General features: G+C 49.8%; 3 protein-coding genes across 3 annotated transcripts; all 3 read left to right on the forward strand.

The window, feature by feature from the left end:
- Window positions 1–713: 713 nt before the first annotated feature.
- On the forward strand, window positions 714–3,102 carry FTJAE_2128 (la family; the record flags this gene model as incomplete). Its single annotated transcript, XM_037348290.1, has 2 exons — window positions 714–1,988; window positions 2,086–3,102. The coding sequence occupies 2 exons, from the start codon at window positions 714–716 to the stop codon at window positions 3,100–3,102; spliced, it is 2,292 nt and encodes a 763-aa protein (XP_037210725.1).
- Window positions 3,103–6,905: 3,803 nt separating this feature from the next.
- On the forward strand, window positions 6,906–8,566 carry FTJAE_2129 (major facilitator superfamily transporter; the record flags this gene model as incomplete). Its single annotated transcript, XM_037348291.1, has 2 exons — window positions 6,906–8,065; window positions 8,122–8,566. 2 exons carry the CDS (start codon window positions 6,906–6,908, stop codon window positions 8,564–8,566), a joined length of 1,605 nt encoding a protein of 534 aa, XP_037210726.1.
- Window positions 8,567–10,925: 2,359 nt separating this feature from the next.
- On the forward strand, window positions 10,926–13,055 carry FTJAE_2130 (uncharacterized protein; the record flags this gene model as incomplete). Its single annotated transcript, XM_037348293.1, has 1 exon — window positions 10,926–13,055. The coding sequence occupies one exon, from the start codon at window positions 10,926–10,928 to the stop codon at window positions 13,053–13,055; it is 2,130 nt and encodes a 709-aa protein (XP_037210727.1).
- Between the last annotated feature and the right edge of the window lie 993 nt (window positions 13,056–14,048).

Here is a 14,048-nt window from a genome sequence, read left to right on the forward strand (position 1 = left end):
GTTTCTGGTGTCTGATTATAGGCTACGAGTTCATTCAATCGACACGTCGTTCTTGTCCGACACGCTCTTGTTTCCTATTTACGAGAGCAGGCAGGCCAAGCAGGACTGTCAGTAGTAACATAAGCATTTTTGGGTTTACTGCCTCGAAATTACCTACTGTTCACACCAACCTTACTTTTTTTCCCTGTTGCCTCCCTTCGTCGAAACTTGGTCGCCTACTGCCCCAGGCTGCCAATTTTTGATTCAATAAACGCCTCTACGACATTGTAGAATCCTTCCCTCTTTCCATCAGAAAGAAACCTCTGTCGCGGTTTTCGCCCACAATCCAACCGACTTACTGGACGTCCATTTTGGCCTGAAGACCTCGGCTCAACGGACACCTGACTCTCGGTTTTACACCCTCGTACTCGATACGCACCCCCGAATTTCGACTCGTTGTCCGAGAATCTCATATCCCTGCGTCCTCAATATTTAGAGGTCCACAGATAGTCGCTGTATCGCACGTAGGTGCTTTGCCTCTCTCCTTGCGTGGAAGGGGTTGAGACATCCTGGGGTTTCCGATCCCTAAGCAATACATTGATTATTCTTTCTATTGCGACCAAGGTGATTTCGGCACCTTCAGCTCAGAACTTTCCTACCAGTTCAAGACGGCAAGCCTGTCCTACAAGGCTCAACCTGAAATGAGTCCATCCGCTATCATTGAGTCCAACGAAATGGCCACTCAATCGACATTTTCGTACGCACAAGCTGCGAAGGGTCAAGGTACTGCCCCTGCTTCGAATCCTGCAGCTGTCGCCGATACTGCTGCTCCTTCCCAGGACGCGCAAGCATCCATTGCCGATGATGATGTTCAGGCTCCCGCAACCGAAGTGAAGTCGACTGCTGCTGCCACTGAGAACGCCAACTCTGAAGCTCCTGAGACCACGGAGCACCGCGCTGCCTTCTCTGAAAAGCAAGGCCTCGAGAGTATACCTGGATCCGAGAGCGATGCCCGCTCCGAGTCGACACAAAGCAGACGAACAGACTCGAGGCGCGAAGATGATTCTGGAAGGCTAGAGCGCCCGTGGCGACGGAACGAGAAGACATCGGGGTCATCAAGCACTACTGCCCGGTCTGTAGACGAGCAGGACTCCCGAAAGGCTAGGCGAAATAAGAAGGGTAAGACTTCTGAGAAGCAACCTAGTGATCAGACGACAGAAAAGGAGCAGGAGGCAGCCCCTGAGGCCCCCAAGGTCGAGCTCTCAGAAGCACCTATCCCCAGCGTCAACATCTGGCATAAGCGAAAGGAGGCCCAGCAGGCCAAGTCTGTCAAACCTGCTCCCACACCTGCGGAAGCTACAGTGAATGGCAATTCATCTCGGGATGAGAAGAAGACCGAGGAATCTACCACAACGCCGTATACAAATGGCATCAAGACTCAGCAAAAGCCAGCCAGTAATGTGCGGCCGGAGCGCAATGGCCCCCGGGGGTCGCGCATACATGAGAAGGATGGGAAGAACGAGGTTCCGCCATCCGTCGAGGATTCTACAGCATGGCCAACTCCTGAAACTGCAATCACGGCTATTAAGGAGGACAGTAAGAAGAAGGTCGCAGACAAGACACCTGAGAAATCAGACCGCTCTGATAAGGACAGTCAAGAAGATGGCAGCGCGTCAAAGCCCCGACAGAAATGGGTGGCTATGGACTATGTCCCCACAGTCAGCTTCGAAACCCAGCTTCCTCAAATGCGTGGCTCTAAGCCACGGGGTGGTGCTCGTGGTAACCGAGATGCCGCTCCTCGAAGCATGGCCAACGGTGTAGCGGATAAAACCGCTTCTACCGCGCCTGCCAACAAGACCAATGACACCAAGCCCAAAGACAACACCAACAATGCCGCGTCGCAAATGGCAGCCGTCAAACGCGGAGCAGCGGATGGTGTTAATGGTCAGAAAAAGGCCCCTGCCAGTACTGGCTCCGAGAAGGCCAAAGATACAACAGCCCAGTCTTCGGTAAGTAATACGATGATGCCCCTGTGGAGCACAGCTATCTTGAGATTGCGCAAGTGCATTTGTTGTATGAGACGTGTACTGATTGCTTTTGGAATAGGAGTTTTCTCAAACTCGAGACAGGCATGATGGCCGCAGTGAGAGAGGTCGAGGCAATTACCGAGGACGAGGTGCCCATCACGGCCATTCACAATCTCAGCATGCCATCTCTGCATCCGGATTCCATGGCCAAGGCGCCAACGCTGCTAGATCTCAGGGTTACAGCCCCCCCTTGCGACAGGGTGGTCATGGTGGCATGTTCACGCCTCCTTCTCAGCGAGGCCGTGGTCGCAATGGCGCTAACAACTTCCATCGTGTATCAGTGCCGAACGGCGGATCTCGTATGCCTGTTGTGCAAGCTCAGTATTCGCCATATGATTACTCCATGGCCGCGCCCATGGGTGCAGTCCCTTTCCACTCCCTTCCATTTGATAACTTGCTCGTCCTCACGATCAAGACTCAAATTGAATATTATTTCTCCATTGAGAACCTCTGCAAAGACGAGTACCTTCGACAGCGCATGGATTCCCAAGGATTCGTCCCTCTCCACTTCATCAGTGCTTTCTCGCGCATCAAGCAGCTGACTGTGGACATGAACATCATCCGTGCTGCTTGTGAGGATTCGACCGAAGTCGACTACGTGGTTGGCGACGATGAGTGTGAGCGACTACGTCGGCGACACAATTGGGAGCATTTCGTTTATTCTATGGAAAATCGAGATGAGCTGGCCCGCAATGCTGGCCCTTCAAGTGTCACTTTCAAGAACAGACACTATCATTTCCCTGGCGGCCAATTTGACGACATCGCTGCTTTGCCATATGGCGCACATGCTTATCCTCATGGCCATGCTCTCCAACAATTCGCACCACATGACGCAAACGGCGTTGTTCAAAATGGCAACACGCAGCTTTCTGCGGCTGTTCCCGACTTCTCACCTTCCGGAACAATTCCCCTTGTTGGCCCTCAGGGTGAAGTCCAAGTCACCAGCGTTGAAGCTTTGACCAACGGTAATGCTGAGCAAACTGCGCCACTTACCAACGGTGTGCATAATGGGGAGGCTTACACAACGCAATCGTAGCCCCCCAGCGGAATGGAGTACCGGCTGTGGCAGTGATCTCTTATCATTTTCATGCTTGCAAAGTGGCGTATATGAGAGAGTTGCTCTTTTTTTCTTTTCTTTTCTTTTCTTTTCTTTTCTTTTCTTTTCTTTTCTTTTCTTCCCCGCTGGGTCGACACGAATGACGCGATCCAGATTTATAAGTGTTTATGATTTTCATGCTGTGGCCCGGAGCTAGCGTCATATTCACCATGAACCAGAGCATGTTACGATTGCGATTCCGTTTGTTCATAGGTCTTGAGTGAAGCAGACCGTATGGATGCCTCGAGGGTTCACATGTAGCACTCGGCTATTCTGGGCCAGGGAGCAAACGGGTGGTTGGCGAGTGCTTGATAGGAACTTGCGTTGTACGTCATAGTGCTATAAGTGCACCACGGGGCGACACGAAGTCTATGCCTACGATCACCCACCTCCTATCAGAATCGCTTGAAGGAAGAGAACGACGTACACGAGCGACAGATATACGATACCCTGGTGCACGAGGCTATAATGAAAAGCCAGTAACCATTGGAGAGGAGAATTCGGAATGAAGGTTGGCTTAATAGCCTGATGTATTGGTTTCTGTTGGGGCGTATTCCAAGGATGGTTTTGTGAAATGCGAAGGCACGCTACAAGTTGGAAAGGAGTGCGTCAGAACCAGCACTACATGCGAGGGAGTGCGACTGGCGCTGGGTAGTTGTAGTGATAGGTCACAAGAGGCGAGCAGCAAGTGTTGCTGGATGATTGCTATACCCGCTACAATGGATGTTCACAGGGGGTGGTCGATTACGACGGCATATTTAAAAGGGTTATCATCGTCATCCCGGATGAAAGAAAAAGGCATGGGTGGAAAAGCATATGGGCGTACGGTGACATTTAGCTGAACTGCAGCATCTTTTTTTTTTCTCGACTGCATATGAAAGGGGTTCAAGGATGGTTTCAATTTGGACTTGGTTCTGATTTTACTCATGGTTTCTGATGTTAGAGGGGACTCTCCAAGTTTTGCTAAAAAGAAATACGGAGTTTTTATTCCAGTTTCAAAAGTTGTACAATAGTTACATTATAAAAGAAAGAAAAAATCATGTCGAGAAACAAGAGGCTACTGTTAGTATTGAAATTTACTGGGTGCTGCTGTATTAATGCTGCCCATCAAAGGTGGATGATTATCACGATTACTATCAGCAGTCGCGATTGCTAATGCATGGTAGGCATAGGCGAGCTTCCTTCGGAATAATGTCTACTGTAGGAAGCGCAATGGATTATTGGAATGTGTGCGAGTTCGGATTGCATGAGCATGGATATTTTGTCAGCCATTGTTCATTCATTCATTCATATTCATAAGAATCATATTGGCTGTCATGACAAGACCCGTTAGTTCATCATGTTGGCGGGGTTGAGGGGTTATCTATTAACTTTAGGGTAGCTGAATTGCACGGCCCGCACTGGACACTTGTGTCATGAGGAGGATATAATATTAAAGATCGGTCTTTACATCTCAAACTAACTCCTTCCACAAGATATCATCAAATATCATTATATTTGTCATGTCTTATGACTTTCGTGTGATGTTGTATCAGGTCTGGGCGCCCCGGTTGAGGATGGGAAGATACGTCGAAAAAGTGTTGCAGGTAACGGCTGTCCTAACATTCTATGAAGTGCCTCGCCAAGCTGATATGACCTAAGCAGTAGAGCGAAGGGATGGATGTATTGCCATCTACAATTCCAGACTGAACAAAGTAGCTAACGCTCATTGAGAAAGAAGGAAAAGAAGCGAGACGCATTGCTGGCGGCTACCCAAGAAGCGGCTCGAAATCATACTTGGCAGCTACGTATATAGACTGACACGGCATAACATGGTAGCTGGCGATATCGTTCAGAGGCACATACCCAAATGACATCCTGCTGGGCCTGGAAATGACAGTGTCCTGTTCATCCACCCTGGCCTTTGTTTGGGCGTACTATAAAGCCAGGCGTATGCTTCGCAATGGGAATATACCCGGAGTTAACAGCGGGAGCGAAGGACATGAAGAATTTATATAACTAGTTGACTGATGTATGTCACGAAACACCTGTTGTTTGGGACTAGGGCATGATCGACTTGGCATGATGATTCTGCAAGGTGGAGAAGAGCCTTGTTACTAGGTAGGTATGGAGAGTCCCTGTCATTGTCCATACGGAGAATCTGATCCGGTGAGTCATTGTGTGCTGATCTCCTTTCCGTATATCCTGAAGCACTGCACGGAAGATATCGAGATGAAGCAAAATTACCATTCGTTGTCGGCAAGATGAGGCCATCGTGAAGCTCAAGGATGAGCCGCATGATGGAACCCCGGCCCCGGTGACCGAGATTGAGGAGAGTCAGGGCCAAGGTGTGATGAAGGAGACGCAAAATACCGTGCCCACCTAGAAAAAGGGAATGAAGCTATCGTCAGGACACATTGGCCGATGGATCAACTGGGCATCAACAACACGGCAGCGGTGCCTTGCAGAAATGTCAAAGCCGGAGCATGCCCGGAAGCCGGATCCCCAGAAATTACCTAAAGTGGAAATGGCTGAACAAGACCTGCAGATTACAACATCCACAGCAGCGGGCAGCATTACGTCAAGGAAGCGTCGCTAGAAATTTTAAACATGACAGCCTCATCAGCGGCAAATGGGACAGCAACAGCAAAGTTTAGTGCCTATAGCTTGTTGCGGGATGAGTTTGCGGGGATGCAGCATCTTGAAAGCGGAAATTGTCCAAGTTGGTAAGATATTACCTTACCTTAGACACCCAGGTAAGGCAAAGAAATTGGATAAATTAATTGACAAGCAACAAAGAAGTCTTTGATAGAGACTTTGCCATGCGCGGAATGAAATCTCCGACCACAACTGATCAGTGGGAGAGGGGAACATGAAAAAACAAATTGCCATCTAACGCATTGACAGTGATTAACCTACTGACTAGGTACAGAGTAACTCGTGTAAGTAATGGCTGAAGAGTCTTCCTTCACCTTGTAGCCACCAAAATACGTCCTCATGCAGAGAAGCTTCTAAATTCTGCTCTAAATCTCGATATAAGCCGCCTGATTCGTCATTGACCCCGAATGCCGTGACATATTCCACGTGGGGCCAGGCTAGGATATTGACTTGGGTGAATAAAGTGATCAACATACAAGGTTGAATTTCAATGCTTTCTCGGGCCGCCATGTTGGAAATATTCAGCCTCCCCACGTTATCATAGCAAGGGAAATCATCTTTGGACTGCTGTATCGTCCTGACGCGACCATTGTGAGTGGTTCATAAACTTACCCCGTCCCCTCAACTGCAAAACTCGTCGAGTTACAGTCATTTCACGAACCCGATATATACTACTTGTGGGTCCGGGGAAAACAAAAAGGTTGAGGGGGGCGAGACCCAGCGCTGATACAATATCGGTCCGGAGGGAAATAGAGATGGGAAAAAATCAGCCGCGAGCTGGAGACTGATATCAGATTCGGAGCTGACCTCCGGTTGGTCTGGGGAAGAAGGCTTGGTGCTTGTGGTCGGTATACCTTCATCTGGAGAACTTGACGTCAACAAGGCCAATGTGGTGGAGATTCTTCTCCTCGAGGGTGGAAATTGTATGTTAGAAAACAAAACATTTCATCATGATGCTTAAAGAAGGCGTAAGGCTTGAGAACTTATAAATAAAGCATGTGCCCAAGGCCTCCGTTGTTACCAGCTCAGACATATAGCGCTTTGGCTACCTACATTCTCCAATCTCATCACTTTCCAACCACCTACAAGAGCGTCAAAGCTACAAGATGACAGCTCAAGTGGGCAGAGCCCTCTCCTACATGACATTCAAGCCCGATATGGGCACCAGCAAACATGAAGCTCCTTATCTCAATGAAGAAGGCTATGTCGACTTCTCGCCCGACGATCTCGAGAACCCGCGAAACTGGTCCCTCAAGAAAAGATGGGCCATTACCTGTATCGCAGTATTTCTCGCAATGAACGGAAACTTTGCATCAAGCATATTTTCTGGCAGCATCGGCTCTGTTGTGGAAGAGTTTGGAGTATCAGAGGTTGCTGCAAGCTTGACAACTACAATGTTTTTGCTCGGCTTCTGCGCAGGGCCCTTTGTCTTTGCGCCTCTTTCGGAGTTTTACGGTCGTCGGTGGATATTCTATATCACTTTTCTTGCCTATATGGCCTTCAACTTTCTCTGCGCATTCCCTACAAACTTCGGATCACTCCTCGTTGGACGATTCTTGGCTGGTGTCTTTATGTCTGCGCCTCTGAGCACCACCCCGGGCGTTCTGGTCGACCTCTGGGACCCTATTGAGCGAGGAAACGCCACAGGAATCTTCAGCTTGGCTTCTTGGGTTGGCCCATCACTTGGGCCGGTGGTGTCCGGTTTCGTCCAGCTTAAGAAGAACTGGCGATGGGGCATGTACTCCGTCTTATGGCTCGGAGCTTTGACAGTGCTTCTCATTTTCCTGATCCCCGAGACGCATGCGCCGACCATTCTAGCGAAAAAGGCAAAGCGTGCCCGAAAGTCTGGAATTGCTGGCTATGAAAAGGTTATAATGGAGGGAGAAGAAGATAAACCTTCCCTCGCCCACGTCTACAAGCTGGCCCTCACGCGACCTTGGATCCTCATGTTCGATTTGATCTCCCTCCTCTGCTCTATCTACACTTGCATCGTATTCACTCTTCAGTTCATGCTCTTCAGCATCTACCCTATTGTATTCAGAGACATGAGAGGCTGGAACGCTGGCGTTTCGCAGCTCCCTCTCCTCGGCCAGGTCGTTGGGGCTGTTCTTGGAGCCATAGTCATCTTCGTTGACAGCGAGCGGCGGCGCAGCAAGGAGGCGGCTGGTAAGACGCTGCTGCCAGAGGATCGGCTTCTCATGGCTATGTTTGGAGGTGTTGCGTTCCCTATCACCATGTTCTGGCTCGCATGGTCTGCTAATTACAAGTGAGTCTCCAGCTTTCCATCTTTCTACACAAGTAACAGCAACTAATACATAACAGCGCTGTTCCTTGGATTGTCCCGACTCTTGCGGGCACTTTCCTCTCTGCCGCTCTAATGCTCGTCTACGTTGCTATAATCAATTATCTTACCGATACGTATGCCCAATACGCAGCTTCCGTCATAGCGGCCAACACAGTTGCTCGATCGGCTGGAAGTGCTGCCGCTCCCTTATTTACGACCCAGATGTTCACTGCTCTTGGTGTAGGTGGTGGAGGTTCTCTTATCGGCGGAGTTGCGACTCTTCTGGCAATGATCCCGTTTGTTTTCTTCTGGTACGGTGCTCGTATCCGGAGAAAGAGCAAATATGCACTTGTGGAGCCAGATCAAATGGAGAAGATGGACGAGGAAGCCGATCCTACAGACTATGGTGTTCAAGGGGAAGAGACTCAGCACACAGGTGATATGGATGAGCCAGCACACAGCAAGCGTTCCGAGGATGCATGAGAAGGATAAAGTTTGACGGCGTTTTGGCCTACGGAATTTGTATATTACCAATAATATGTAATGAAGAGACCAAAAGTGGTAAGAAATTGGGTTTCTTTCAGTCTTCAGGAGTTCTGGGCCCATCACAGAAGGATGTAATGGTTTGGTATGGTTCTGATCCATATAAGGTTATTTTAGACTTAACTTTGTTCATCGTTAAGAATATTACTACAGAGTCGGTTAAATGGTTTACAAGATCTTGCGCCTTTACATCAATTTCCTAGGTATATTTTACTTTGGTCACTGTATCCAATTGCGATCCGCCATCTCAACATGACAGGAAAGAAGCTCGTCTGTTGACTACCTACCTAGGTACCTAGGTACCTAGTATGTAGGCTATCGCTACGTCAGTGGTGACATAAAACAGACGTATGAAACACAGCCAGGTCAATCTGATAATATTTACCAAATGGTGAGTCATTTGCAGTAGCCGATAAGGCTGAATTGCAAAAAGCGCGGTGTTGGAACGGCATGACCTATCAGGTCGAGTTTACAAGCCCCCAACATGGTTTGTATATCTACACAGTAACAAGGGCGTCATTCGTAACAGACAGGTCTTCAACAGCGGGCATGACAACCAAATAATTCTGGATCTGGTGATGAAATTTGATAAATCCGATACACACAGGCACTATTGGTAGTTGATGTGTTGTGGCTGATGCAATAAGGACACGGCTGAGCTGGTCATGAACTCTCATCAGCAGGCATCCTGGTATCCTCTGTTGCGTCACATGTTGTGTCTCAAGTGCCATGTCAAGTCAAAAGTCAAAAGTTAGACAGGGACACGGGATGGGCTGAAAGAAAAGCGGCGATTGGTTGATCTAAAATCCCGCCCGGCTCGTCTTACGCTCAGCCGTTGATTTTAGACCAAGTTTCGCAAGGTGACAAGCGTTTCTAGAAAAGAACAACTCATCAGAGTGGCGAAATGGGTTCGAGGACAAGCACCGCATCGAATATGCAGGTTTCTGAGGTACCACGAACCTAGAGTATCCCTTCGAGGAACGACTTCTGAGCCTCACTTTGCAGAGATTGAGACGATCTTTGCTGCTTCAAGTGAGATCTGGGGACGGCATATCCTAGTTTTGGGAGCCAATTACCAAGGTTGGAGAGAGCCTCACTCTGAACAATGCCTACGGGGGGCTCAGTCAAATCCATGGATCAAGACCAAGGGCGGGCCCGTCGACCTGGTCAAAGGTTAATGTTGACTTCCCCAAAAGGGCGGAGAAGAGCCGGCTTCGATTTTATCTCCGGAGCTGTTGTTTCAGCAGAATACTCGGTGTTGCCGGGCGTTGAGATGTTGCAAAGTGGAAATAATTGCATGATAACTGTGGCGCAAGGCGAACCTACCCTCAAGGGGCAAGAAAACACCGAACCTTGATATAAGGTGTCAAAATAAACTCATTAAAAGCTATCCTAAGCTTAGACTATATTACCTAAGTCTTTTTGTTATTTAGGATCGAGGTTCTGTGTTTTCTTTCCTCCCCTAGCCTACCTAAGAAACGAACCTACCTAAGCCAGGCTGTGCTGTGGACGCTGGACGCCCAGCCGGTGCCCAGCGTGCCCAAGAGCTTCTAGTGGGCCTTACAAGGCCGCGACCCCTGTCGAATAGCGTCAGCGTTGTGCGTCCAAGTTGAGGTATACCCCCCTCCTCATTACGTCGTTGGTTTCGCCCCGCTTGTACGGTTGAAAGCTACGAGGACAGAGGAGAGAGAGAGAGGGAGACAGAGTCTTGGTTGTTAAGCAGAACAGTCTCATCATTATAGTAAAACTTAACACGAAGCCTAAGCTTCTGAACAGCCTAATAAGGTAGTCTAACCATAATTGTCGTCTCTGAATCTCGTCAACGGTCCATCGCAAGTCAGCAGGGAACGCCTGGTTTCCGTTGCTGCCTTCGGTGTCCTATTGATGCCCATCCCAACCAACGCCAAACAGGTTCAGTGCTGCCCACTGTTAACCATTCTCTACACTTGTCGACAAGACTCACAGTAACCCACCCGACCTCATTGATTCTGGGTAGGTGCTGCGTACTTACCAAGTCATGTACCTTAGTAGGTACATACTGTACTTCCCCCTTGTTGCAGCATCAAAGGACCCTGTTTTTGCTTGGCTAGGTTGTGGCTGGGTTTCTCTTGCTGCTTTTCTCTGACTTATCCCTCCCGCCACATCCTCGTCCTTTTCCTCTTTACATCGACAGAACCCGTCAACTCGGTATTGTAACATCATCGCTTACCATCACCATAAAGCCACTTTCAACTATAACCAACACCAACTATTACACAACTGCACAACATAGTAGTGACATAAACCGCACACCATCCTCATGTCAAACTACGACCCGTACGATCGGGATTACTCTCGCCGCTATGTGCGGGAGGAGCGTCGAGAAGAACCCCGCTATCTCGACCCTCGAGATTCCTTCAACTCAAAGACTCATCGGGAGATCGTTCCTCGCGGTCGCGAGGACAGCGATCTATCGATAGAAGAGGTCAGACGGGACTTTCCCCCTCCTGGTACCCGTGATATTCGCCGGGCCCGATCCGCCGGCCCAAACTACTACGAGGAAGAATATGAGTATCGCCGGGGCTACGACCCTCGCGATCGCGACTATGACCGCCGTTCCCACAGAGGTCACTCCAGCCCATACTACGAAGATGAAGAGCGCGAGCGCAAGCACAAACCCAAGGGCATGTCCAAGAATGAGAAGATCATTGCAGCCGTCGCCGGTGCCGCCCTTTTGGCAGGTGGTAAGGAACTATACGATCGCCGCGAAGCCAAGGAGGAACGCACTGAAGTCCAACGCAATCCTCTGTCAACTGCAGCTCTTGCTGGAGTCGGTGCCTTGGCTGCCTACCAGGGTGCACAATTCTACAATAAGCAGCAGGCCAAGAAGGATCAAAAGGCCAACATGATCCTTCAACGCGGCCGCGACGGCTATTATAGTGATTATTACTCTGATGAGGACGAAAGTCCAAGGGAGAAGAAGGGACACAAGAACTTTCTCGAGAGCGCCATCGCAGCTACAGGTCTCGGCGCAGCTGTCAAGAGTCTCACTGGTGGCGGCGGAGACGATACCAGGAGTCGCCGGGGAGGTAGTCCCTCCAGCGAAAGATCTCGTTCTCACGCCGGTGGTGGCGGCGGCGCCAACAAGATTCAAAAGGCAGCTATGGCTTCCCTCCTTGCCGGCGCCACAGAGGCCTTTCGTGTTGCCAAGGAGCCTGGTGGCTGGAAGGGTGAAAAGACGAAGCGTATTCTCACCGCCGCTGCAGGTGCTGCTGCTGTCGACACCGCAACTGATGACAAGGGAGGAAAGCTGGGCTTGGCTGAGTCTGTGATTGGTGGCTTAGTCGGCAACCGCCTAATTCGTGGTTCCAGAAATGATATCGAGGAGGATCGCAAGACTGGCCGCAGCCGCTCACGCTCGCGAGCTCGCTCCAAGTCTCAGGGTGGTGGCAGTGGAGGCGCAAGCGGCCTTGCTGCTCTTGCAACCGCTGGATTGGGCGCCCTGGGTGCAAAGAAGGTTCTTGATCGATCTCGATCGCGATCCAGAAGCCGTAGGGGACGAAGTGCCTCGTATAGTCCATCCCCAGACAGGCGCCGTCAGCGAAGCCGCAGCCGTAGTGTTGTTGACAAAGCTCGCAACGGTTTGGCCAAACTAGGCCTTGGAGCTGGCGCTGGCGCCGCCGCCGCTGATGACTATCACCGGCGCGACCAAGATGACTTTAGCGACCGCGGTGGCAGCCGTTCCCGCCGATACTCAGACGATATGTACGATGACCGTCGATATGGAACCAATCGAGATTATTACGATGATGATAGATCATACAAGAGCAAGCCCCGAGAGAGAAGACGAGGAGGGCGTTCTGATTATTCCTCTTCGTCATCAGACCTAGGGGATTCTGATGAGGATGAGAAGCGGGCAAAGAAAATGAGAGGTAAGCAACTTATCACCACAGGTTTAGCGGCAGTAGCCACTATACACGCAGCGCACGAGGTATATTCTAGCATGGAAAAGAGAAACGCACGTCACAAAGCAGTCAAGGAAGGACGGTTGAGTGAGATGGAAGCCAAAAAGCTCAAGACCAAAGCAATCATGCAAGACGCCGCATCAGTCGGTATTGCTGCTATGGGCATCAAGGGAGCCATCTCCGAGATGAAGGAAGCCAAAGAGTTGACACACGAGTGCAAAAGTTTCCAACAAGAGAAGGCTCGTCGTCATGAGAAGCGAGTGCAAAGGCGCTTACGACAACAGTCAATGAGTGACGGCAGGAGGAGAGCAGACAGCTGGGCTCCTTCGTCTCGACGGCATGGGTACGACTCGGATATCGAGTATGAATACTTTGACCCTCAAGACTACGGAGGCAAACCTTACAGAGGCAACACCTTCCCAGCAGAGCCGTATGGTACAGACACTTACGGAAGGAATCCCAACGGTCTGCCATCTCCTTACTAAGAGCCTGACTGGGTGTTGGGCGCCATCCACGCTTACTCACCCATACCACTACAAACATCTTAAATCATGACTTATGACGAGACGACTTATTTGGCTCATGAGAAGCTTGGGCCAATCAAGCAGTGTTTTTCCTTTGGACGCATGGCAATGAAACCCCCCAGAGAGTAATTGGAAGACTAGAAAGAGAAGGAAACGGTGTTATAATGGCCTGTTGCGCTGCGTGGTGTGGCTGGCATTTGTTTTGCTGAAATTCCTCTGCATCAGATAGATGAAGCAGATTTGCTTTCTCCCCGCAACCTCTCCCACGTTTGTTTCACATGTGTATTCAAGACGAAGACTAACGACGATGATTAAAATAGACCATCGCCGATACTAAGCCAGTGGCCCGATCCCAGCAGGCACAGAAGCAAAAACGAAACTATATCTCGGCACACCGGCACATACGTGCATATCTGTCCAACGATGAGCTGCTCTATTCTGGTAAAGTTGATGAATGGGGTAGGGTCTAGTCGACGACTCAAAACGGGGAAGCAAGCGAGAGTGGCACGAGTAGACCCAACGAGATGGGAAGAGATGGGCGGTAAGAAAGGATCGGGACGCAAACGTGGTGATAACAAATCACTATATGCACGATGATGAAGTGGTGGGAACTCGGGTAGGCGGTCTCGGGAAGAACGGCTTTTTGGAACGACGGGGGCTTGCAGATCAAGACTCGGCGATTGGACCAAGTGCGACAAGAAATCAGGAATGGGCCTGGATGAAGATGGCAAGACATCTCTTGAAAGTTAAAGGTATATGGGCATACGAAAAGATGTATATGGATGGCATGATGTGTTTGTTTTTTTGTTCTTCTCCTTTTGCCATGTTGGATATCTGGATGAATAGCTTGTTATGCTGATAGCAGATGATGAGGTTTACGGGTGTCGATTTACCGGCCCCCAGAATACCTTGACGAATCATGACCTATAATGAACGACTCTGGCTTATAATAAA

This window comes from Fusarium tjaetaba (genome assembly GCF_013396195.1).
Source record: "Fusarium tjaetaba strain NRRL 66243 chromosome Unknown NRRL66243_c0000039, whole genome shotgun sequence".
Lineage (NCBI taxonomy): Eukaryota > Fungi > Ascomycota > Sordariomycetes > Hypocreales > Nectriaceae > Fusarium > Fusarium tjaetaba.